The sequence below is a fragment of the Bufo bufo genome, chromosome 4 (genome assembly GCF_905171765.1).
Source record: "Bufo bufo chromosome 4, aBufBuf1.1, whole genome shotgun sequence".
In the NCBI taxonomy this organism is placed as follows: Eukaryota; Metazoa; Chordata; class Amphibia; order Anura; family Bufonidae; genus Bufo; species Bufo bufo.
This window is the reverse complement of record NC_053392.1, coordinates 358,639,455-358,667,362: the sequence shown is the minus strand read 5'-3', so window position 1 is coordinate 358,667,362 and position 27,908 is coordinate 358,639,455. Positions and strand designations below refer to the sequence as shown.

Below are 27,908 nucleotides of genomic sequence, written 5' to 3'. Positions count from 1 at the left end.
CATAGTGAGTTCATGGAAGTTTTTAGTTTTTGTCACAAGTTAGTGGAATATGAGACTTTGTAAGGGAAAAAAATTAAAATAAAAAAATCATCATTTTCCGCTAACTTGTGACAAAAAATATAAAAGTCTAGGAACTCGCCATGCCCCTCACGGAATACCTTGGGGTGTCTTCTTTCCAAAATGGGGTCACTTGTGGGGTAGTTATACTGCCCTGGCATTTTCCAGGGGCCCTAATGTGTGGTAAGTAGGTAAATGACCTGTGAAATCCTAAAGGTGCTCTTTGGAATGTGGGCCCCTTTGCCCACCTAGGCTGCAAAAAAGTGTCACACATGTGGTATCGCCGTATTCAGGAGAAGTTGGGCAATGTGTTTTGGGGTGTCTTTTTACATATACTCATGCTGGGTGAGAGAAATATCTTGGCAAAAGACAACTTTTCCCATTTTTCTATACAAAGTTGCCATTTGACCAAGATATTTATCTCACCCAGCATGGGTATATGTAAAATGACACCCCAAAACACATTGCCCAACTTCTCCTGAATACGGCGATACCAGATGTGTGACACTTTTTTGCAGCCTAGGTGCGCAAAGGGGCCCACATTCCTTTTATGAGGGCATTTTTAGACATTTGGATCCCAGACTTCTTCTCACGCTTTAGGGCCCCTAAAATGCCAGGGCAGTATAAATACCCCACATGTGACCCCATTTTGGAAAGAAGACACCCCAAGGTATTCAATGAGGGGCATGGCGAGTTCATATAAAATTTTTTTTTTTGGCACAAGTTAGCGGAAATTTATTTTTTATTTATTTTTTTCTCACAAAGTCTCCCTTTCCGCTAACTTGGGACAAAAATTTCAATCTTTCATGGACTCAATATGCCCCTCACGGAATACCTGGGGGTGTCTTCTTTCCGAAATGGGGTCACATGTGGGGTATTTATACTGCCCTGGCATTCTAGGGGCCCTAAAGCGTGAGAAGAAGTCTGGAATATAAATGTCTAAAAATTTTTACGCATTTGGATTCCGTGAGGGGTATGGTGAGTTCATGTGAGATTTTGTTTTTTGACACAAGTTAGTGGAATATAAGACTTTGTAAGAAAAAAATAATAATTTCCGCTAACTTGGGCCAAAAAAATGTCTGAATGGAGCCTTACAGAGGGGTGATCAATGACAGGGGGGTGATCAATGACAGGGGGGTGATCAGAAGAGTCTATATGGGGTGATCACCCCCCTGTCATTGATCACCCCCCTATAAGGCTCCATTCAGATGTCCGTATGTGTTTTGCGGATCCGATCCATGTATCCGTGGATCCGTAAAAATCATACGGACATCTGAATGCAGCCTGACAGGGGGGGTGATCAATGACAGGGGGGTGATCAATGACAGGGGGGTGATCAGGGAGTCTATATTGGGTGATCACCCCCCCTGGAAGGCTCCAGGGAGACGCCTGTATGTGTTTTGCGGATCCGATCCATCTATCAGTGGATCCGTAAAAATCATGCGGACGTCTGAATGGAGCTTTACAGGGGGGTGATCAATGACAGGGGGGTAATCAATGACAGGGGGGTGATCAGGGAGTCTATATGGGGTGATCACCACAGTCATTGATCATGCCCCTGTAAGGCTCCATTCAGACGTCCGTATGCGTTTTGCGGATCTGATCCATCTATCAGTGGATCCGTAAAAATCATGCGGACGTCTGAATGGAGCTTTACAGGGGGTTATCAATGACAGGGGGGTAATCAATGACAGGGGGGTGATCAGGGAGTCTATATGGGGTGATCACCACAGTCATTGATCATGCCCCTGTAAGGCTCCATTCAGACGTCCGTATGCGTTTTGCGGATCCGATCCATCTATCAGTGGATCCGTAAAAATCATGCGGACGTCTGAATGGAGCTTTACAGGGGGGTGATCAATGACAGGGGGGTAATCAATGACAGGGGGGTGATCAGGGAGTCTATATGGGGTGATCACCACAGTCATTGATCATGCCCCTGTAAGGCTCCATTCAGACGTCCGTATGCGTTTTGCGGATCCGATCCATCTATCAGTGGATCCGTAAAAATCATGCGGATGTCTGAATGGAGCTTTACAGGGGGTTATCAATGACAGGGGGGTAATCAATGACAGGGGGGTGATCAGGGAGTCTATATGGGGTGATCACCACAGTCATTGATCACGCCCCTGTAAGGCTCCATTCAGACGTCCGTATGCGTTTTGCGGATCCGATCCATCTATCAGTGGATCCGTAAAAATCATGCGGACGTCTGAATGGAGCTTTACAGGGGGGTGATCAAAGACAGGGGGGTAATCAATGACAGGGGGGAGAATCAGGGAGTCTATATGGGGTGATCACCACAGTCATTGATCACGCCCCTGTAAGGCTCTATTCAGACGTCCGTATGCGTTTTGCGGATCCGATCCATCTATCAGTGGATCCGTAAAAATCATGCGGACATCTGAATGGAGCTTTACAGGGGTGTGATCAATGACAGGGGGGTAATCAATGACAGGGGGGTGATCAGGGAGTCTATATGGGGTGATCAGGGGTGATCAGGGGCTAATAAGGGGTTAATAAGTGACGGGGGGGTGTGTGTAGTGTAGTGTAGTGGTGCTTGGTGCTACTTTACTGAGCTACCTGTGTCCTCTGGTGGTCGATCCAAACAAAGGGGACCACCAGAGGACCAGGTAGCAGGTATATTAGACGCTGTTATCAAAACAGCGTCTAATATACCTGTTAGGGGTTAAAAAAATCACATCTCCAGCCTGCCAGCGAACGATCGCCGCTGGCAGGCTGGAGATCAACTCTCTTACCTTCCGTTCCTGTGAGCGCGCGCGTTCACAGGAAATCTCGGCTCACGCGAGATGACGCCAATCGGCGTTAGCGTAGCCTGAGGGAGCCGCCGCGATGACGCCTTTCGGCGTTACAGTTGCGGCAACTGGTTAAATATTACTCCCAGAGGGGCATCCCAGGGCTATATGGCCATGTTCAGCGGCAAGTGAATTTATCTCTGGCTCACAGTGTCGGTGCCACGATACATCTGACCACAGATACATTGTCTAGCAAACACATGCAGGAAAGGTACATAACCTTTACGGCCCACTGGGTGAAACCTCTGACGGCTGTCAAGCATGTAACCCATGGCACCTTTTTGGATTTGGTGTTACCCCTTCGGATTGCATGCAGGCCTGCCTCTTCTTCTCCTCCTCTTACTCCATCCTCCGTATCCTCCTTGGCTGACTCTTTTTCCACTGCTACCGCCTCTTCCGCTGCACCCCCTCCCCAGCTTCCCAGAACCTATTTGAAGTGCCAGGTGAGACGTTGCCATGCTGTGCTGCGGCTGTTGTTCCTGGAACCCAAGAGCCACACCGGTCCTGCACTGCTTTCAGTTCTGCGGTCACAGGCCGATCAGTCGCTAACCCCGCTCAATTTGACAGTTGGCAAAGTGGTGTGCAACAACGTTGCCAATCTGCTGAGCGCGCTGAAACAGGGCAAAATGACACACACATGTCCTGAACTTAGTCGTGCCGCAATTCGTTGCCAAATACCCCATGGTTCAGGACGTGTTGCGGCAGGCCAGGAAAATCTCTGGCCATTTTAGAAGATCTTACACGGCCATGGCTCGCCTTGCTGACGTTCAGCGGCGACATCAATTGCCCGTAAGACGTCTGATTTGTGACTGCCCGACGCACTGGAACTTCACCTTGTATATGCTTGATAGGCTGCTCCAGCAGAAACATGCCATTAACGACTACCTGTACGAACTCTGGGGCAGGAAAGGTTCTGGGGAGCTTGTTTTTTTTTCACCGCGCCAGCTGCTGTTCATGCAAAACGCATGCAGACTTCTGCGGCTATTTGATGAGATCAGTCGCAGCCAGGGCGCCATCAGTGACATCGTACCTAACGCCTTTTTTCTGGAGCGTGAATTGCATCATGTCATTGATCAAGCTGTCAAGGAGCAGGAGCAGGAAGATGAGGAAGTCGCAATGCTGAATGAATTTCCAGGGGGGCTACCCCATCTGAGACAAGTCAGCAGGAGTCTGAAGAGGAGTCAGAGGATGATGGTTCATGGGGGGAGGAGGAGCAAGAAGAGAAGGCTTTAAACTTTTTTAGGATCCCTGGTGTTGTTCGTGGATGGGGGGAGGAGACAGATGACAACATTCTCCTGGGTGATGATCAAGAGCCAGGGCACTCCACCGCTTCCAATTTTAGTGCAAAAGGGGGCCTTCATGCTCCAGTGTTTGAAGAGGGAGCCCCGTATAAAAAGCATATAGTGCAAGGACTAGTACTGGGTGGCAACGTACTTAGACCCCGTATAAACACAAAATGGCGGATATTTTACCAGCATCACAGAGGGCTGTCAGAATGCAGCATTTCCAGGCCTTGCTTCGAAAGATGCTGCATTCTGCTGTTGCAGGCGCTGACAGAGGAATTTCCACCCTCAGAGAAACTGTTGTGGGTACCAATCCTACCGCACAGGCAAGAAGAGGGTGGTTTGAAGATGTGTTGGTCACTTTGAATATGAGATCATTCTTGCATCCAACCCATCGATAGCCGTCCTCTGGATCCAGCCTCAGGGAACGCCTAGACTGACAGGTGTCCGACTACATTGGGTAAACGGCCGATGTGCACGCTCTGAGAAGCGAGTAACCCCTTGACTAACCCCTTGACTACTGGGTGTGGAGGCTTGACCCATGGCCAGACCTGGCAGAATTTGCCAAGAAACTCTTGGCTTGCCCCTCGTCGAGTGTCCTGTCTGAAAGGACGTTCAGCGCAGCAGGGGATATCGTGACCGATAAGCGCTCACGACAGTGTGGACTACCTTACATTTCTAAAAATGAATGAGGCATGGATCTCGGAGGAATTCAACACCTGTGACGACCACATTTAATTGAATTTCTCCTATTACCATTGGGTTTTTTTTAAAGAGGGGGGATTTCGTTAGCCATGTTTTTAATCTAATTTTATATTTTTAGTTCTTTTAAACATAAGTATTTGTCATATATTTGTACTGGCCTACATTAAAATTGATATCCAATGACCGTGTAATATACCTCCAGCTACATAATCAATTGTTCTTTTCGGTCAGGTGAATGCATACATTTTGGAGCCTATACTCCACTGGCCTACAGTAAAATTGTTATGCACTGACCGTCTAATATACCTCCAGCCACATAATCAATTGTTGTTTTCTGTCAGGTGAATGCATAATATTTGGGGCCTGTACTCCACTGGCCTATAGTAAATTTGTTATGCACTGAGCGTCTAATATACCTCCAGCCACATAATCACTTGTTCTTTTTTGTCAGGTGAATGCATAATTTTTGGGGCCTGTACTCCACTTGTCCTACAGTAAATTTGTTATGCACTGACCGTCTAATATACCTCCAGCCACATAATCACTTGTTCTTTTCTGTCAGGTGAATACATAATTTTTAGGGACTATACTCCACTGACCTACAGTAAAATTGTTTTCCATTGACCACCTAATATACCTCTAGCCACATAATCCCTTGTTCTTTTCTGTCCGGTAAATGCCTAATGTTTGGGGACTGTACTCCACTGGCCTACAGTAAAATTGTTATCCACTGACCATCTAATATACCTCCAGACACATAGTCACTTGTTCCAGCAGGGCACATTTTTGAGAGTTTCAATTTAAGACGCATAAAAATGGCCCCTGATTAAAATACATATTTTTTGCGGGAATTTTTGCATTGATCCCCCTCTGGTATGTCACTGTCCATGTTGTGGGACTATTTGTTCACTTATAGTGAGATTTTGGTGGCTGCAAATATGACCTGAAGGTTTTTCAGGTTTGACTGCCATTAAAGGGAATGGGGCCCGCTGCTAACGTGCGGTTTGCGAAAATGTCCCGGCCAATGTTCGTCCATCACTACGAGCAGATATAATTGCAAGCTGTTCCATTTACTTGCTGCTATGTCAACGGTGAGCGAGTATACAATGTAGGGGAGGATGAAGCGCGGCCTTACCTTTAACCAGCTGATGTAACTACAGTATAAGTTACCCAATATTAGATATCGTAAATAAAGTAATAATGCTTCCACAATAAATTTATCTACAAAGTAGAAAATTGAAATAATCATTTCTTAGCCCTCTCAATCAAATGTGGCACAAGGGCTCATATGTCTTCAACTCCCCCTGCCATTCAGAGACTGAGGAGACTACCAAGGCAGGTTAGCTCTACATGAGCCTTCTCACATTTTTATTGGCCTAGAGAGCTTAAGCACTGATTTATACACCATGCAGTAAACATGCCCTCAAACAGACATTTATGCTACTTCATGTGGAGGAACTCTTTGACATCTCATTGGTGAGGCTCTCCTCTTAGGTGCCCTAACAATAATTAATTGACATGACAGATACCCTTTAATTGACACAATAAAAATTTCAATTATTCAGCATGTTTATATCTTATATTATATTATATTTTCCCTGATAAATGTCTAACATTATCATTCGTAGAAATACCAGTGGCAAAAACTGAAAAGAAAACAGAAGAAATAAAGAGAGGTAAATACCTAACACCTAATTTTCATACAAGTAATCTTTTCTCAAGATCTTTTTCTCATTAAAATGTGTTTTTGGACCAGCTATTGAATGAATTTAGCAGCTGTCTGCCCTTATGAGCAACAGTAGAAGTATTTTAGTAAAAAAAAAAAAAAAAAGGCCTCACTAAACAAGTCATTAAGCTTCAACCAATAAAGTAATTTAAAGACAGAAAAAAAAATTAAATTCATGTATAGGTAATTAGTTCTTTATCAGGGGTATAACAGGAAATAAGAACCTTTCAAATGATGTATGCTGCCCTCTCTAAAGAACAGAGGGATACCACAGAGTAAGAGAACCTGGGCTCCTCGATAAAGGTTTGCAAATCCTGACAGAATTCCTAGGATAGTTAAAGTCCTGATTATCTTGTCCATATACAGTGATTGGCAGCTCTCCCTGTATCAGCATGTATATATAAAGACTGTAAGTCAACATATGTGCATGGGATATATAGGACTCTCACCATCTCTACTAGGAGTCCTGCCAGGATTTAGTTTTCTTTTTATACAGAAATGCTGCTACAAATCACAAGAACCTATATATCACTTCAGGTTCTCTCACTGTATCATATACTACTCTTAAATATGGCATCATAAAACACCTGACAGGTTAATTAAAAAATATATATACATATTTAATATTATTATTCATTGAAAAGTAGGGAGGGGTGCACTTTAAATGTAAAGGCAAACATATTTCTAAGGCAAATGTGATGTATTGATCAAGATGACCTTTTTCAAACACTATTGTTAGTGATTAGTACAACAAAGAGACTGAATACTCTGAAGACTGCTCCTGTGAGGGCTGAGCTACCTTCATTGTTTATAAGTACACATTATGCTTATATGCACAATTCTAATTCAGCGACACGCTGCAAGGAAGTGTGTAGTATGTGTTGTAACCTCCACTGATTAGACATTGATGGCCTTTCCTAACTGTAGACCAGTGTTAAAGCCTCAGAGACGCTCCAATGTAACGTCACTATCAATCATTAATTACCATATTTTTTAGACTATAAGGCATCCTCCACCCCCCCAAAAAAAAGTGGGGGGGAAATGTCAGTGTGTCTTATAGTCTGAAGGCTAATGACCACTTCCATTATGGAAGTGGTCATTAGTATGCAGAAGATGGAAGGAGTCGTGAGGGAAGCGTTGCTTTGACTGTACTCACCCTCAGTGGTCTTTTTCTGGGATCCGCTCTGCACTGTGTCCTAACTGTGTACAGCATCAGGATGTAGTGCACGTAAGCGCGAACTATGACTTGACGCTGTGTAACCGGCCATTATCAGCGTTACAATACCACTTATATGTCTCCTTGAGAAAACACTTAGGGCGATGATGGAAGAGGATGTGGCCCAGGACGAGGAGGAGGAAGAGGGGTCATCTCTAACACTTTCAGGCCAGTCTTTTAGAAGTGGCTCAGAAAGAGGATTTTTGCAACAGCAGAGGCCAGGTACAAATTTGGCCAGCCAGGGCCCACCACTGGAGGACGAGGAGGAGGAGGATGAGGAGGAGGAGGATGGGGATGAAGCATGTTCACAGCGGGGTGGCATCCAACGCAGCTCGGGCCCATCACTGGTGCGTGGCTGGGCGGATACTGAGGACGCAGACGATATGCCTCCCACAGAGGACAGCTTGTCCTTACCTCTGGGCAGCCTGGCACACATGAGCGACTACATGCTGCGCAACGACTGCAGAGTTGCCCACATTTTAACGTGTTCTGACTACTGGGTGGCCACCCTGCTGGATCCCCGTTACAAAGACAATGTGCCGTCCTTAATTCCCTCACTGGAACGTGATTGGAAGATGCGCAACTGACGCCGGGGGACAAGTGGAAGCACAAGGCGAAGGCAGGGGAGGAGAAAGAGGTCACCAAAGCAGCTGTGTCAGTGCCAGCACCTCTGAAGGCAGGGTTAGCATGGCCGACATGTGGAAAAGCTTTGTCGCCGCAACAACCTGCCCAAACTGCTGATATGGAGCGTGTTAGCAGGAGGCAGCATTTGAACAACATGGTGGAACAGTACCTGTGCACACGACTACACACACTGACTGATGGATCTGCCCCATTCAACTTCTGGGTCTCCAAATTGTCCACATGGCCAGAGCTTGTATGCCTTGGATTTGCTGGCCTGCCCTGCAGCCAGAGTACTCTCTGAATGTGTATTTAGCACGGCAGGAGGCGTCATTACAGACAGACGCAGCCGCCTGTCCACAGCCAACGTGGACAAGCTCACGTTCATTAAAATGAACCAGGCTTGGATCCCACAAGACTTGTCTGAACCTTGTGCAGAATAGACATTTATACCACCATCAATCATACATTCTTGTACTCAAGTCAAGTGCAATGATTCTCTGTTTTAGTTTTTTTTTATTTGTCCCAATATTTTGGGGGCTACATACCCCAATAAAAAATAAATAAAACATTGTTGGCTACCTCCTCCTCCTCCATTGCTGCCTCCACCTACAACACCACATTCACCGCCTCCTCAACCTCCGACTCCATATCCACCTCCTACTCTGAGTTGTAGGTTAATAATTTGTAATTTTTTGTTATTTTATTTCATTTTAAGTTATTTCCCTATCCACATTTGTTTGCAGAGCAGTTGCCATGCTCTTAAGCACTGCCTTTTACATCCCTCTAGCCTTTTCAAGGACTATTTTAGAGCCATTTTAATTTAAAAAAGTGCCAATTTTAGTGCCCTAAATTGAAAAAATTCTTATTTTCAATTGTCGGGTGACATTTTACCATTTTTGGCGTATACAAACCCCTGCTGTGCCTGGGTGACAGGGGCCTAAATCTCTCAAAATCCTCTGTTGTATTGCTGGGTGACATGAACCCCCTTTTGCCGTGAATGAACCCCTGCTGTGCCTGGGTGACAGGGGCCTAAATCTCTCAAAATCCTCTGTTCTATTGCTGGGTGACAAGAACCCCCTTTTGCCGTGAATAAGCCCCAGCTGTGCCTGGGTGACAGGGGCCTAAATCTCTCAAAATCCTCTGTTGTATTGCTGGGTGACAAGAACCCCCTTTTGCCGTGAATTAACCCCTGCTGTGCATGGGTGACAGGGGCCGAAATCTCTCAAAATCCTCTGTTGTATTGCTGGGTGACATGAACCCCCTTTTGCCGGGAATGAACCCCTGCTCTGCATTGCTGACAGGGAACTAAATTTAGTGAAAACATCTGTTACTGAACGGAAGATGCGCGACGCTGATGATAGCATTCCCACCTTACAGCGGGGGCACAGTGGAAGCACAAGGCGGAGACAGAGGAGGAGGAAGAGGTCGCCAACGCAGCTGGGGCACCAGTAGCACCTGAGAAGGCAGGGTTAGCATGGCCCAAATGTGGAAAAGCTTTGTCAGCCTTGGAGGTGCTGACCTGCCCTGCAGCCAGTGTATAGTGTGAACGTGTGTTTAGCATGGCAGAGAGCATTATCACAGGCCGCTGCCAATGTGGACAAGCTTACGTTTATTAAAATGAACCAGGCATGGATCCCACAGGACTTGTCCGTACCTTGTGCAGAATAGACATTTATACCAGCCTCAACCATCCATTCTTGTACTCAAGTGCACTTATTCTTTGTTTTATTTTGTTATATGTCACAATATTTTGGGGGATACCCCAATTTAAAAATAAAAAATAACACAAATCAGTGTTGGCTACCTATTCCTCCTTGACTGCCGCTTCCACCTACACTGCCACGTCAACCTACACCACCACATCCACCCATCCACCGCCTACTCCTAGATCCAGATTGTTATTTTAAATTTTTCTGTATTTTATGTTATTTTAAGTCATTTCCCTATCCATATTTGCTTGCAGAACAGTTGTCATGCTTTCCAGGACTATTTTAGAGCCATTTTAGTGCCCAAAAGTTCGCGTCCCCATTGACTTCAATGGTGTTTGGGTTCGGGGTCAAGTTCGGGTCAACTTTTTTTTCAATTTCGGCCGAACTTGCCGAACCCGAACATCCAGGTGACTGCTGATAGCCACTAACTGGAAGACAACTCCCCCCACCCCCCCCCCACTGATTTCACAATGGCTTACTAAATGTGATCAGATATGCCGTACGGAACAGCTAGCTCATTGGGAATCCAACACGCCACACCTATTTTAGCGTACCTGGGGCATTAGGAGAAAATACAGAAACCTCCCCCAATCCTGATTCCCACCTAGCTCTTTAATATAGTGATCACCAATCCAGCTATAACTGTCTATCTCATTCAGTTGTTCCACACCCATTTGTTCATTGTTTCTACATATGCAATATTTAATATTATTTAAATAAAGATTAATGAGTGTCCTATTCATGTATGTGATAAAGTGAAATATGGATGCACTTGGCCATGCTTTAACTAGATGTACATTATCGATTCTATAATGCCCGTATAATTTTTATTGTCATCCTGTACCTCTGCATTATTTTAATCTACTATGTCACTGACGTTTTGCTTCCAATAAAAATATTTTAAAACCTAATAGGACAGGCAGGATTATAATATATATGTAGCTAACATATGATGACATCAATCATGGTAGATCATGCTCACAGCTTATATCCTCCCCTTCCCAGCACAGTGACCTCTGCACAAGTCATACAGCATGCTTCTTACACTCTCCCATAGAAGTCATAAGTTTTCTAGTTTTCTCCAGTCTTCAGGTCCCTATAGTTCATACAGCTGCTGCTTATGTTCCGTGATGTTAACATCAGCCCAGGCAAGATGACTGCCCACATAACCATATTTATATAAGAACAAAATAAAAAATGTACTGTTGGAAAATAAAAACTGTTTAGTAAATGAAGAATATCAGTATCCAGTTCTAATCAGTATAAATTTATAGGTGTCACATTTTATACATTATATTTTAGAAAATATGAGGCAGCATGTTGGAATGTCTGCCTACTTAGTACACAGGATTCTTAGGGATTATTTTTTTTTATACTCTGTACAAATTACTGATTTCATGTTTATCCTATACTTTTTATGATGTTATCCTAATGAGTATAGCATAGAACATAAATATCTTAAAATGTTTTTTGGGATTTTTAATTTTGCTTGCTTTTCCATTGAGACCATACAGTATAAAATTGTTTAACAATATAACATTTGCAACAGTGATAATATAGCATAAGATGCAGAACTTCTAAAGGCAATTAAAATAATTACCCCTAAAATAACAGACATTATATTTTGTTTAGAAATTCCAGCAAAAAAACTGGAAGAACACATAGGAAGTAAGAATGGTGAGCCAAAAATATGCTAATTATATCTGTGTATTATATGTACATATGTATTTAATGTATGATATATATATATATATATATATATTTATAATGTAAGTATGTATATAACCTTTCTAAACTTATTTATGCTTCTTTTAGTTATGTACGATAGTTATGAGTGTCCTTTTTTATATATAGGCAGGTGCAGATGTTCCTAATGGCAAGTTGTACAGCCATCACATCCTGCCCTTTTTATTCATTATTGAAGCCGTTAGGTTATCATGGGCTGCTTTTAAATAAACAGATCCCTAAATCAGTGATTAGTGCAGTGAAACAATGCTTGAGTGACTGTTATCTGTCATTCTAGTCAGGTAGTGTCTTGAGACATTTTTTTTTATGTTGCCCAACAAGTACAGTAGAGAGTACAATGATTAGCACAAAAAAGAACACGGGGGGGGGGGGGGGGGGGCATTTATCAAAACTGGTGTAAAGGAAAACTGGCTTAGTTGCCCATAACAACCAGTCAGACTCCACCTTTCATTTTTTTAGAGCTCCTTTGGAAAATGAAATGTGGAATCTGATTGGTTGCTATGGTCAACTAAGCCATTTTTCCTTTACAACAGTTTGATAAATCTCCCCCACAATGCATAAGATTCCACTTTAGATTTATTATTAATTTTATTTTCAGAAACAACAGGACAAATCCTGGAAAAAGAATCTAAGAAAACAACCAAAGGTACTGAATATGTTATTGTATTATTTGGTTCAAAATAATTGTAAACATTTTAAGTCTGTCTGAGCCAACAAAATCTATGCAAAGTTGTGTTAGTTATGTTTACTGAATAGATATACACTTTGTATATTTAAAGCATATTAAACCAATATAAACATGAAATTATGTGGACTACTTAGTAATTACCTTAGGAACAGACAAATCATATATAAGTCATTAAGGTAAAGGAGTTGTCCTTGATAATAACAAAAAGTCATACACACCTCGTTTCCTCTGCCATTTCCAGCATTTTGCTCCCTATTCTGCAGTACTTAAAGCATCATTTACATATCAGTGTTTTGGTCAGCGACTTTTATCATTGATTATGAGCCAAAACCAGGATCGGAGTCTGTACAGGAAGATCTCCACCTGTTCTGTGTTTAGAGCTGCACCTGATTTTGGATCAAAATCACCTATCAAAATCACTGACCGAACACTAACTGTACGCAATTTCAGTCAGTTTTGACTGAAATTGTCTTGCGTTGCTCAGTTTTTTTCTGCGCGAGTGCAATGCGTTTTGCATGCGCGTGAGAAGAAACTGATTGTGGTACCCAGTACCCAGACCCAGACTTCTTCACTGAAGTTTGGGTTTGGGTTAGGTTTTCTGTAGATTTTATTATTTTCCCTTATAACATTGTCATAAGGGAAAATAATAGCATTCTTAATACAGAATGCTTACTAAAATGTGGCATGAGGGGTTAAAAAATGTAAAAAAATTAGCTCACCTCATCCACTTGTTCGCGCAGCTTCTCTCTTTCTTCTTCTTTCAGGACCTGCCAAAGGACCTTTGATGACGTAATCTCGCTCACCACGTGGTGAGCGCTGTGACGTCAGCGCAGGTCCTGCTGAATGAAGATAGAAGATTTCTATCGTAATTCAGCAGGACCTGCGCTGACGTCACCGCCCTCACCACGTGGTGAGCACGATTACGTCATCAAAGGTCCTTTGGCAGGTCCTGAAAGAAGAAGAAAGAAGGTGATGTTGATGGTGATTTTTTTGATTTTTTAACCCCTCATGCCACATTTTTGTAAGCATTCTGTATTAAGAATGCTATTATTTTCCCTTATAACCATATTATAAGGGAAAATAATACAGTGAATTGACTTTAATCAATTTACTAACATCATCTCCTAACAACCATGCGTGAAAATCGCATTGCATCCGCACTTGCTTTCAGATGCTTGCGATTTTCACGCATCCCCATTCTTTTCTATGGGGCCTGCGTTGCGTGAAAACCGCAACCGCTCATCTGCACAGCCCCATTTAAATGAATGGGTCCAGATTCAGTGTGGGTGCAATGCGTCCACGTCACGAATTGCACCCAAGCGGAATTCTCGCCCATGTGAAAAGGGACCTAAGACATCTTCCTGGCTGCATGGGTGACATCCCGTGCACAGCAGGTCACCATGCTGCCAAGAAATCAAATACTGGTTTGAAGACCAGAGTGTGATGGCAAAGATGACAGTTGTGAGGAGTGGTGAGTATGGCTTTGTTGTTATTTTGTGACATTTATCGATACTGCTCCATTTTCTTCTGATCTCAGACAACCCCTTTAAGTTTTGTCTATAAAGTTACAGTATAAATGGCTACAAACTTTTGAACATTTTGGTCCATCTCAGCCACCAGTTTCTTTAAAATCATAACACATACTGTGTATTATTAATATCCTTGTACTGTTATATTTTATTCAAAAACACCAATTGAAAAGATTGATAAAGAATAGGGATAAGTGGACCCGTGGATGTTCGGGTTCGCCGGAACTTTTGGTCAAAGTTCAGGTTCGGCACCCAAACTTGACCCGAACTCGAACCCGAACTGAAACCCGAATCCCATTGAAGTAAATGGGGGCCTGAACTTTGGTGCACTAAAATGGCTGTAAAATCGTCGCAGTAAGGGCTAGAGGGCTGTAAAAGGAAGCAAAATGGGGTAAGAGCAAAACAGTTGCCCTGCAAACAAATGTGGACATGGAAATTATTAAAAATAACATACAATAGAAAAAAAATAAAAAATAATAATCTTGAGCTAGGAGGCAGAGGTCAAAGTGGAGTTGGAGGTTGAGGAAACGGTGGATGTGACGGTGTAGGTGAAAGCAGTGGTGGAGAAGGAGGAGGTAGCCAACACATTTTTTTTTTTTTTTTTACCTTTATTTGTTTATTTATAAATTTGGGAAGACACTAAAACATTGGGAAACAGAAAAGAGAACGCAAAGAGAAAGTGCGCTGGAGTCTAACAATGGCTGGGTGCGGCCGGTATACTTGTCTACTCAGCACAAGGTATGGACAAGTCCTATGTGATCCATACCTGGTTCATTTTAATGAATGTGAGCTTGTCCACGTTGACTGTGGACAGGCGGCTGCGGTAGTCTGTGATTACCCCCCTGCCATGCTAAACACACGTTCGGACAATACACTTGCTGCAAGGCAGGCCAGCACCTCCAAGGCGTAAAGGGCAAGCTTAGGCAATGTGCCCAATTTGGACACCCAGAAGTCCAATGGGGCAGACCCATCAGTCAGTACGTGTAGGCATGTGCACACGTACTGTTCCACCAATGCTGCCTCCTGCTAAGATGGTGCTGCTGGTTGTTTTGGCGTGCTGACAAAGCTTTTCCACATTTTGGCCATGCTATCCCTCACCTTCTGAGGTGTTGTGGGCGGTACCCCAGCTGTGTTATTATTATTATTATTTATTATTAAAGCGCCATTCATTCCATAGCGCTGTACATATGAGAAAAGGTATACATACATAATACAGACAATTGTATTAATCATAAACAAAACAAGTTACAAACTCATATAGAAGGAAAGAGGGCCCTGCCCATGAGGGCTTACAATCTACATGGTATGGGAGAATGACACATTAGGTGCGGGTGAAGTTGGTCATGGCGGTATAGAGGCAGCAGGGTCACTGGTTGTAGGCTTGTCTGAAGAGGTGGGTTTTCAGGTATCTTTTAAAGGATTCCACTGTAGGTGAGAGTCTGATATGTTGGGGTAGCGAGTTCCAGAGTATGGGGGATGCGCGGGAGAAATCGTGATAAGAGGAGAGGAGAGAAGGAGGTCTTGTGAGGATCGGAGAGTGCGTGTGGTGATGTATCGGGAAAGTAGCTCAGAGATGTAGGGAGGGGACAGGTTATGGACGGCCTTGTATGTATTTGTTAGTACTTTGAAGTGAATTCGCTGGATAATGGGGAGCCAGTGAAGGGATTGGCAGAGGGGAGATGCAGAGGATTAAATTGAATGATGAATTAGTTGGGCAGCAGAGTTGAGGATAGATTGGAGGGGTGCGAGAGTGCTAGATGGAAGGCCACAGAGGAGAGTGTTGCAGTAGTCTAGGCAGGAGATGATGAGGGCATGTACAAGCATTTTTGCAGATTCAAAATTAAGGAAAGCGCGGATGCGGGAGATGTTTTTGAGTTGGAGGCGGCAGGTGGTAGAAAGGGCTTGGATGTGTGGTCGGAAGGAAAGGGCAGAATCCAAGGTTACTCCAAGGCAGCGGACTTGGTTGACCGGGGATAGTGTGCAGCCATTGATCGTGATAGATAGGTCTGTTGGGGGGGTTGAGCAAGATGGGGGAAAGATGATGAATTCTGTTTTATCCATGTAAAGTTTTAGAAAGCGAAAGGCGAAGAAGGATGATATAGAAGATAGACATTATGGGATTCTTAATAGTTAGGTGGTGATGTCTGGACCAGAGAGGTAGATTTGTGTGTTGTCAGTATAAGAGTGATACTGAAAGCCATGGGACTCTATGAGCTGTCCCAGGCCAAAAGTGTTAATAGAGAAGAGCAGGGGTACTAGGACAGAGCCTTGCGGGACACCAACAGAGATGGAAGGAGACGAGGAGGTGGTGCGGGAGTGGCAGACGCAAAATGTCCATTCTGTGAGGTATGATGTGATCCAGGAGAGGGCCAGGTCAGTGATGCCAAGAGATGAGAGTTTGCAACAGAATGGAGTGGTCAACAGTGTTGAAGGCAGAGGACAGGTCAAGGAGAACGAGGACAGAGTATTGTTTCTTGGTTTTGGCTGTTAGTAGATCATTGGTGACTTTGGTAAGGGCAGTCTCAGTCAAGTAGTGGGGTTGGAAGCCAGATTGTAGGCGGTCAAAGAGGGAGCAGGAAGAGAGGTAAGAGGACAGTTCTGAATGGACATGTTGTTCAAGTAGCTTTGAGGCATACGGAAGAAGTGATATGGGGCGATAACTGCGCAAAGAAGATGGGTCAAGTGAAGGCTTTTTGAGGATGGGTGTAATGGTAGCATGTTTAAAAGCAGAGGCGAAGACACCAGAGGTCAGTGATAGGTTGAAGAGATGAGTTATGGCTGGGATAAACACTGTGGTGAGGTTAGGGATGAGGTGGGATGGGATTGGGTCCAGTGCATAGGTGGTCAGATGAGATCTGCAGAGTAGAGTGGAGAGTTTTTCTTCTGTAATGGTGGAGAAGCGGGTTTTGGGAGAAGAGGACCGAGCAGTTGTGGAGAGAGTCCATGGGCTGCGTTGGCGACTTCTTCCTCTTCCTTCTCTCGCCTTGTGCTTTCACTGAGCCCCTGCTGTCAGGTGTGAATGCCATCAGTGCGCTTGTAGTCATGCATCTTCAGATCATGCTCCAGTGATAGAATTAAGGACATTGTCCTTGTAGCGGGGATCCAGCAGGGTAGCGACCCAGTAATCAGCACTGGTTAGAATGTGGGCAACTCAGCAGTCATTGTGCAGGCACTGCAGCATGCAGTCGCTCATGTGTGCCAGGCTGCCCAGAGGCAACGACAAGCTGTGTCCTCTGTATCCCCCCAGCCACACTCCATTGATGCCCATAAGCTGGTTTGGGTGCCACCCTGCTGTGAACACGGTTCCTCCTCCTCATCATCCTGCATAACTGTGCCTTGGCTGGACAGTTGTGTACCTGGCCTCTGTTGGTGCATGAACCAACCCTCCAAGTCACTTGTGAATGACTGGCCTGATAACCGTGGAAATTATCCCTTTTCCTACTCCTCTTCCTCCTGTGTCACATCCTCTTCCATCATTGCCTGAGTGTTTTTTCAAAGAGACAGAAGTGGGATAGTAACGCTGAGGACTGCGTCATAGGCAATGGCCATGTTGGTGGAGTACTTGAAACAGCGCAACACGGCACACACGTCCCGCATGGAGGCCGACTCATTGTTAGTGAAGTGGTGCTGTTTCGCAGAGCGACTCACCCAGCACACAGTCTGTGCAACATGTGCAAGGTGGAGTTCCACCTTGTGGGTACTTCGCATATGAGCCGGTGAGTCGGAAGGCAGAAGTTGCGCTGCAGTTCAGACAGGCGAGCAGCCGCAGTGTGATAATGCCGAAAGTGCACACAGACGGCAGACACTTTCTTCAGCTGCTCTGACATATCGGGGTAATTTTTCAGGAACCTCTGCACCACCACATTCAGCACATTTGCCAGGCAAGGGATGTGCGTCAAACCGGCTAGCCCCAGAGCTGCCACGAGATTTATCCTGTTATCGCACACCACCAGGCCAGACTTGACGCTTAGTGGTACCAACCACTCATCGGTCTGTTGTTCCATGCCGTCCACAGCTCTTGCGCGGTGTGGAGTTTTTCCCCCAAACAGATGAGTTTTAAAACAGCCTGCTGTCGTTTCCCCCTGGCTGTGCTGAAGTTGGTGGTGAAGGTGTTTCGCTGACCGGATGAGGAGACTTTAGAGGAGGAAGCGGAGTAAGAGGCAACAGTAGGCAATGAGCAATGTCCTGCAATCCTCGGTAGCGGTAGGACATGCGCCAAACTGCTATCTGCCTCAGGCCCATCCGCCACTGCATTTACCCAGTGTGCAGTTAGGGAAATATAACGTCCCTGCCCGTGCTTACTGGTCCATTATTCGGTAGTTATGTGGAGACCTTGCCACAGATGGCGTTGCGCAGTGCACATCTGATTTTGTCCGCCATTTGGTTGTGCAGGGCAGAGATGGCTCGCCTGGAAAAGTAGTGGTGGCTGGGAACCACGTACTGTGGGACAGCCACCACCATAAGGTTTTTAAAAGTCTCTGTCTCCACCAGACGGAATGACAGAATTTCAAAGGCCAGTAATTTTGAAATGCTGGCATTCAGGGCCAGGGATCGTGGGTGGGTAGGAGAGTGCTTCCTCTTTCTCTCCAGTGTTTGGGGGATAGACAGCTGAAGGCTTCCATGGGACAGTGTGGACATGCTGGGTGACGGTGGTGTAGGTGGTGGTGTTGCTGCCACATCCTCTGTTTGCGGGTTGGCAGGTGACACTGTCACTGCAGAGGGGGAGGAAAAGGCCGAGATCGCAGCAGAAGTGGAAGCAATAGGAGCCTGAGATATTTTGTGTTTTTTTAGGTGTGTACTCCACTGCAGCTCATGCTTTGCATTTATATGCCTGGTCATGCAGGTGGTGCTCAGGTTTAGAACATTTATTGTCTGAAGAACTGCCATGCCCGGGAACTCCTTGGAGCTGGCTTTGATGTGCTCAGTCCCTGGGTGCGGTGGGCAGTAGCAGGCATACTGGCTAGGGGATGGTCACTCTGCTTTTGCACTCTGCTTCCTCTTTTGCTGTTCGGCTGGCCCTATGTGACCACCACCTCTTCCTCCGAACTGCACATGTTACTCGCATGACCTTGATTCCATGTGGGGTCTAGGACATCATCATCCTCCACATCATCTTCCACCCACTCTTCACCCCTGCCCTCCTTGCCGGTCTACACACGGCAGAAAGCAGCAGCAGTTGGCAGTGGCACCTGTGTTTCGTCATCATCATCAGAGACGTGCTGCGGTGGTCCTCCCATGTCCACATCCTGAAACATAAGTGGTTGGGCATCAGTTCACTCAATCTATTCCACTTCTGGGGAGAGCTAGGTGGATGGCCCATGGAAAACCCACCAGCAGAGTCATCAAAAAGCATAAGAGACTGCTGCATGACTTGGGGCTCAGACTGCTTGGCTGATTTGCAAGGGGGTGAGGTGAAAGACAGATGCCGATGGGATGCAGGTGCCAACTCTGCGCTTTCAGCAGGGGACCGGGTGGGAGACAATGTGAAGGAACTCGAGGCACTGTCAGCCATCCAATCTACTACCGCTTCTACTTGTTCTGCCTCACCATTCGTACACCGGTATTCGGGTCTACAAAATGACGCTCAACATCGTGTCACCCTTTGTGCACCTGAGGAAGGTGTTTTATTTGGACGTGTAGCCGGCACAGACCGACCACGTCCTCTAACTGCAACAGAAGCTCCACCAGCACTAGCAGCACCACGACCAGGGCCACGTCCCTTATTTGATGCTCTCCTCATTCTTTGAGGTCACCCACCGAACTAACAGACAGATTAACTATATTAATTTCCCTGTCACGTATAAAGTGCACGTGTATTGCACACAAAAAATGGGTATATGTCACCCACCAAACTAACATACGGATTAACTATATTAATTTCCCTGTCACGTATGCAGTGCAGGTGTACCTAACACCAAAAAATGGATTATGTCACCCACCAAACTAACAGATGGATTAACTATATTAATTTCTCTGTCACATATGCAGTGCAGGTGTACCTGACACCAAACATGGTTATATGTCACCCACTGAACTAACAGATGGATTAACTATATTAATTTCCCTCAAATATTTAGACAGCACTCCGTGATGATGATAAATAGTGATTTATTTCATATTATTTCAGCCGGAAACAGTGGTATATCAGTTGTGTGCAACGTTTCGGGCTAATATACGCCCTTCATCCCGGCCATATACTAGCTGTGGTTCCAATAGTGCCTGATGAAGAGTGTATGTTAGCCCGAAACGTTGCACACAACTGATATACCACTGTTTCCGGCTGAAATAATATGAAATAAATCACTATTTATCATCATCACGGAGTGCTGTCTAAATATTTGTTTGATATCTACAGTTCTTGAGGTGGAGCTACAGAACACAACCCGGACGTGCACCCACCCCTGCCATTGTTTGAAAAGAGTGCTGTGGCCTATTGATTTGAAGCTATATTAATTTCCCTGTCACGTATAAAGTGCAGGTGTATCTCACACCAAAAATGGGTATATGTCACCCATCTAACTAACAGATGGATTAACTATTGTATTTTTGTGTCAGGGGTACAAAAATGGTGCATTGCACCCACAAAAATCACTATAGGTCACCACAGAATTAACAGCCAGATTTATTATTATATTTCTGTGTCAGGCGTATAAGGATGGTGCATTGCACCCAAAAAAAAATCATTATAGGTCACCCACAAAACAAACTGCCAGATTCCTAACACTCTCTCGCTTCAGCTGCCTACTTCCTGTCCCTGCACTACTCAGAGCTGATGGGCGGTGCTAGACGTGATCCAGCTTGTATGGAGGCTGGGTCACATGATGCACCGGCCAATCACAACCATGCCATTACTAGGCATGGCTGTGATGGCTTCTAAGTGCCCACAGCTTAAAAGCTTGTTGATTGGCTGCCCTGCAGCCTTTCAAAAGCTTTTTTAATTGCCTGAACACTGAACTCGAACCCAAACTTTTACGGCAAAGTTCGGTACGGACCCGAACTTTACAGTTCGGGTTCGCTCAACACTGATAATAAACAAAAGCAACCTAAAAAAGGTAACAGTGAATATAGTAACTAGCCTATTTTGGAAAAAAAATCTGCTGTCTGAGAGTGAGCTGTTCAGAAGGACATCCTTATGTCCATCCAGGCCCTGCGCCCGATGGAGGACAGAGAATCCGAAAGCCGGACTGTCGGCCTAAAACCATATCTCTGGCCACCCTAGGGGCAGGCTGCTGTGGAAGTCACAGTTAAGGGGACAGTATGCTATGTAGGTCAGTGTTAAGGGGTAGATTGCTGTAGAGGCTACTGTTAAGAGGACTGGGTGTTGTAAAAATCATTGTTAAGGAGATGGGTACTGTGGAGGTCACTAATAAAGGGGCGGGCTGCTGTGGAGGTCACTGTTAAGGGGGTGGGATGCTGTGGAGGTCACTGTTAAAGGGGCATACTGCTGTGGAAGTCTTTGTTAAGGGGGCAGGGAATGGTAGAGGTCACAGTTAAGGGGACGGTCCACTATGGAGGTCAGTGTTACGAGGCGGGGTGATGTGGAGATCACATTTTAAGGGAGAGGAGCTCTGTGGAGGTCCCTGTTAAGGGGGTGGGTTATTGTGTAAATAACTGTTAATGAGACGAGGTACTGTGGAAGTCACTAACAAAGGGGCGGCCACTGTGGAAGTCACTGTTAAAGGGGATGGCGCTGTGGATGTTACTGTTAAGGGGCAGGCTGCTGTGGAGGTCACTGTTAAAGGGGAGGAGTACTGTAGATGTCACTGTTATAGTGGATACTTTTGTTATATTTTAGCAACACACACAAACATTAAATGAAATAGATGAAATATACCCGAGTGAAGCCGAGTCCTTCTGTTAGTATAATATAAATGTAACTTGATGCAAAAGAGCACAGTTGGACAGTAATAATGTTTTTGGCTCTCCACAAAGTCTTAGTTTGTTGTATACTGAGATGAGTGAACTTTTTGAGATTCAGTTTGGTTCTGGTTAGCCAAAGTTCTTTAAGGAACCACATCTTTTGTACCCAAACCAAAGTGTATGAATAACTTTGCAAAGAATATATATATGTGGAAAAATATCCTTAATGTAAACTGTGTTCCTTAGAAACAACAGCAGATGAGACTGGAAAGAAACTGGAACAATCAAAAACAGGTAAGTCTGCTCATTAAACTTCTTTAATGTAGTGTATCATGGATTCCAATACTTAGATATTAAAACATATCATTATAGTAGCATGGCACACTGTACTGTATATACTTTTGGAACTAAAGGATAGCTAATAATTGTAAAGAGTAATTTATAACAGCAGACTAAAGGGGTGAGGATATGCTTTATTACTAGGATATGCCAACAACCAAGGCTACTTTCACATTAGTGTTTTCAATTCGCTACAGTTTTGTCCCCATTCATTGTCAATGGGGACAAAACTGAACTGAACGAAACGGAATACACTAAAATGCATTCCGTTGTGTTTGGTTGCGCTCCCATCGCGAACAGAATAATGTGGCAAGCCACGTTTTTCTGTCCGCGATGTGGTGTGGAGCAAGATGGATCCATTTTCTTTGACACAATAGAAAACGGAATCGTCCCCCATTGACTTTCAATGGTGTTCATGACGGATCCGTCTTGGCTATAGAAGACATAATACAACCGGATCCGTTCATGACGAATGCATGCGGTTGTATTATGGTAACGGAAGCATTTTTGCACATCCATGACGGATCCGCAAAAAACGCTAATGTGAAAGTAGCCTTATGGTCTTTCTAATCAGCCCTACACTGATCCTGAGAATGAAGGGGCTATTACTCTGATTTAGTTCTGTGTCCTATTCAATGTTTTCCCTGCACAGCGACAATCCCAGCTATATTCAGTTGAATATTCGCGTGCTACAGTTCCCTGCAGAGCAGGTGTGCAGGAAAAGACATTGAAGGGAAGCAGCCCTATGACAGTACTAGTCTCAGGTTGGTTGGATCATTAAAGCTGTCATGGGGCCTTATGTTTCTTTATGACAACATAAAATGAAATAGATTAAATATACCCGTGTGAAGCCGGGTCCTTCTGCTAGTATATATATATATATATTTCTAACAGTACATATTTTATATTCACTTAGAAAAAAACTAGAAACCTCTATCATATTATGTATCTTTAGTTTTATCAGAAAGAAAGACTTTTCTCAAAAGCACCCACAATTTCAATAATTGACATTTTTCTTTTTTTTTCTGTTCCTTTGAACCGATTAGCAGAAAAATCAGTCTAGCTATAAACAAGCCCTTATACTGTACATTGAACCAAAGAGTAACACAGTATGCAGCTGACTCATAAGCTCCCTCTAGTGGCTGAAGAATATTTAGCTTTAGATTTATGTAGAATATTTGAACTTTGCACCCAGAAAAAAGGGCCTTAGTCACTATATAAAAAAAGTGCTATGAAATTAATCTGCACAGTATGACATGTATTGCAAGGTAAAAATTTACTTTAATGTCTTTTGTACCCCAATTCATAATACATGTAACGAGCAATTTATTGTCATATGTGGGATACTTCATATTAATATGGGAATAGTTACCTATAATAAATGTACGTTGCTCAAAAATTTTTAATGGATAAACAAACTCGGTAAAGAAAAAAAAAAAGAAAAATGATGTAAATGCGTCTTGGGCAGAATTACCTATTAATATTTTATAATCACTGTGACAATTCAATTATAAAACCATTTGTCACTCAATATACTTTATTTTAACTGTTTTATTCCTATATTAATTTCTTTTACCTTTTAGTAATTATTGTTAGAAATAAACTGGCTGACATTTTTGCCTTTATTTGTATAATTTTATTTACTTTTACTTTTCTAGTCAAAGTTAAAGCAGGAAAACATATGTTTGTAGACATCTCTCTGTAAAGTAATGTTATGTGCTTGTGTAGGTGTTTTTAGTTATGTGCTAAATGTTATGCGCTTGCCTGTTTAGGTGTTTTTAGTTGCTATATACTAGAAATGGAAAGCATTGGAATACACATGATGCATTTGACCTAAATCAGTTACCCGCTGAAGCTACCGGCTTACACTGAACACCATCACGCAATAAATAGCAAGATACTGCATCAGAATATATCAAGCAAAGATAATTAGCTGATGTGTTCCCATTTTTCCATATTTCAGCTACTGTATGTGACAAGCTTTGCACATGATCTCTTATCACAGCCTGAAGGGGCTATGACATCTGCTTTAAAGCGTTAGCGCATAACGTAGCAATGTGCTGTTTCATATGTTTCTCACATCTTTCTTAAGTTCTAGTCTTTGCTCCAGCAATATTAGGCTAAATATGAACATGGGAATAAATGGTTAAAGGGAGTCTGTCACCACAATTTGACATTATATACTGCTTACATAGCACTGTAGCATAATTATACATGTGGTACCTTTTGTTGTGTTGTTCGGAAGTTCAACAGAGGCAACATCGCTGTTTCATTCATATGTAAATGAGGGCTTGCGAGTGCCCCGGGGAGGCGTTCGGGCTAAAAAAAAGTTAAAAAAAAAACAAAACTGGTTTTAGTGTTAGGGTACTTTCACACTTGCGGCAGGACGGATCCGACAGGCTGTTCACCTTGTCGGATCCGTCCTTCCGCTATTTCGCCGTGCCGCCGGACCGCTGCTCCGTCCCCATTGACTATATTTTGTATGTCATATTTTTTCTACACTGTATTTATAGTGAGGGTTATTTAGGTTTTAATATATTCAAATGAGCCTCTAGGAGCAATAGGGGTGTTCCCTTTACTTTTAGAGGCTGTGCTATCTCTGCAACTGCTACGCCCTCTGCACTTTTCATTGACAGGACCCGGCTTTATGATGTTTACACTGCCTGGCCCTGTCAATTAAAGTGGAGAGGGCATGGTAGTTGCAGAGAAAGCAGAACCTCTAGGAGTTTGGACCCAATCACACAACCTTATTTTTTTCGGATTTGCTGCGACCTATTCATTTGAATGGGTCTGCAAAAAATGCAGATAGCACTCCGTGTGCAACCGAATGTCCATTCTGCAGTCCCATAAAAAAGATTGAACATGTCTTATTCTTGTCTATTTTGCATTACAATGAATCCGCAAAAAAAACGGATGCAACATGGACGTCATCTGCTGTGCGCCGCTGTTCTCCTGCTTATCGCCTCGGTCCTGGGCGCCATGTTCAATGGTGATCTGCTGCTTGCGCTTCCCATTCACTGCTGCAGTCCTGGGCTCTGTTCTTGCAGGTACTGTTTGTTCTAGGATCTGCTCCACAGTTTACTTTCAGTCCTGGCCATAGCATGCTTGCTGCTTCTTCCCTGCAGCACTTCCTTAAGGGCCGACATGCATCACTTCCTGTGCTTTATGGGTTTAGCACATGTGACCATCCTGACCAATCCTAGCCCTTCTGCACATATATAAGTGGCTCAGCCCCCTTCCCAGATGCCTCAGTGTCAAGGTCCTTGTGTCTTGCAAAGGTTGCTGATTTCTCTGCTTGTGTTCTTGTGTACCTGACCCGTGCTTGTGTTTTGGACTCCTCTACCTGTTTGATCCCTGCCTGCTTGCCTTGATTCTCCTGTTGCCGACCCGGACTGCCTGACCTGTACCTATGCCGTCTGGTCTGACCTATTGCTTGTTTGACTTCGCCTCTGCCTCATCCTTCGGTCCTGCACTGTTGCTCCTGGTTGTGACTCGGCCTGCTGACTACATCTATACCTCTGGTACCTTGCTCTGGCACCTCCTGGTCTGCCTGGACCAGCTGCCTAGTGTGCCAATCTTTCTCAAGAGGTAGCGATCTGGTGTTCCTCTCGGGAAAGCCCATCCCCCACCATCACGAGTACTGTGAAGAATGAGGGGTTTACTTAATAAATGCCCTTAGAGGAGGTAGGACGCGTGCCGCAGTGGGTTCACAGCCGCTGGTTTGTGATAGCGCATTTTACGGACTGCAAAAATCATGTGAATGCACCCTAAGGGAAACTCTCGCATTGTTCTTAGAAGCTTATTTGCATATATTAAAACAATGCAGGTGCATATGAACATGGGACCAACACAGATTAGGAGAAATGAAATGGCCGCTGTTCTATAAGTAGACACAAAACCTGTCCTAATCACACAGGAGGACAAATTACTTCACAACATTGAGCTAATGAGTGGCCTCATCCTCCTCTCTGCTCTGGTTGTCAGGGATTATGATCCTGAATACAGCTGATAAGAACTTTAGCTGAATATCTGTAGGAATAAAGTTCATGAGGAAACATAAAGTGCAGAGAGGATGGACAGACAGACTGTGGTAATGGAGACTGCATGCAAGTGCTGCGGCTCATTAGTCACATTCCCACCTCCTCTCTGTACTTCATGTCTCCTCACGAACTCTATTCCTACAGAGATTCAGCTGAAGATCTTATCAGCTGTATTCAGGATCATAATCAAGTAGAGAGGAGGATGAGGCAGCTCCTTACCTCAGTGTTGTGAAGTAACTTGCCCTCCTGTGGGATTAGGACAGTTTTGTGTTTACTAATAGGACTGCAATTGTATTGTCCCTAATGATTGCTCTCTAGAAAAAATTAGACATTATAACTAATGAAAGGTATTTGGTAATATATTTATAATGAAGTAATATTCAAGTATTTTTATTTACTTAATTCCCGAAGAACCCCTTTAATGTAAAATACAAGAGTATCGTTTTGCTTTTAGATTCCTGAAGCAGCTTGAAATGAAAAATGTTACAGATCAGGCCTGTGACATGATAAAATTGTCCAAATATTAGTTTCCATTACTTGTGTATCATTTACTTAGTACTGGCATTATTAGATCTTTCCTGGTGCTGTGAGAGAAGAGAAGCAAATATTAATGGTACTGTAGTAATAGGAAAATGAGCGAGCACTCATACACTTGGCAACCAGATTGACATGTGCAGAAAATATTTATTAAATCCCCATAAAATACAAGTAATAAAATTTATAAGAACAATATAGCAATAATATACAACATTACAGTCACATATATTGTGGTAGATATGATCGACGCTATATTCATATGACTCAATAGTGTCGATAAATTCAATAGTATATATCTCACCAAAAAACTTCAAATATATGCTGTTATTTGGGAAGAGGGGGTATTATCTTCTAGCGCTCTATCCCAATTTGGGAAACTGAATGTCACTGAAAATGTTGTAGGTGTATTCACTGGGAGCGCAATATGTTCATAAAGTGTCCACAGGAATCCTGATAATGTGAAAAGTCTCTTATAGCATATCCTTTTAAGCTCGATATGAGCTTTGGATTGAAGAAAACTTTAAATCGATGTTTGGCTTACCGTCTAGCGTCTGCTGTCTCCCTATTGCTTCAATGGAGCTTTAAATATTTGCCGGCTTGTTCAGTCGCTCCATACAGCAAGCTGGTTTAAATTTCGCGGGAGTTCCAAAGATCGCAGGAGTTACCACTCTGTTCCGCAATTTCCTTTGGTGCAGCTTTCGACGATAAGAATAGTTAATCCTTTACTGTAGAGATTTTCTTCTGTATGGCCATACAGTATTATCGGAGGCTTTTCAATGCAGGTACATCACTTGTTTCACCATACGCGTTACGGGTAGATTCACTCTCCCTTCCTCAGTGGTCAAGTGTCTGCCTGCTCTGCCTCCATTTTTATCCATTCCTTTAATTGCTTCCCAAATCTTGGACACCTGTTGTTCATGCTACTCCCAGTTTGCCAGGGAATCCTCCCACACAATCAGGGGATAATTCTAAACAGCCCTGATTTAAAAAAAAAAAAAAAAAAAAAAAAATATATATATTTTTTTCCTTTTTT

The 27,908-nt window shown here is 43.8% G+C and overlaps 1 protein-coding gene across 1 annotated transcript in view; it reads left to right on the top strand.

The window, feature by feature from the left end:
* The window catches only part of LOC120999212 (titin homolog), a 946,165-nt gene that overhangs the window by 715,187 nt on the left and 203,070 nt on the right, over nucleotides 1-27,908 (top strand). Inside the window, exons 69-73 of the mRNA XM_040430085.1 lie at nucleotides 6,490-6,537; nucleotides 11,769-11,813; nucleotides 12,481-12,528; nucleotides 22,206-22,253; nucleotides 23,957-23,977. Coding sequence (XP_040286019.1) covers nucleotides 6,490-6,537; nucleotides 11,769-11,813; nucleotides 12,481-12,528; nucleotides 22,206-22,253; nucleotides 23,957-23,977 — 210 coding nt within the window. The remainder of the gene's footprint in view (nucleotides 1-6,489; nucleotides 6,538-11,768; nucleotides 11,814-12,480; nucleotides 12,529-22,205; nucleotides 22,254-23,956; nucleotides 23,978-27,908) is intronic.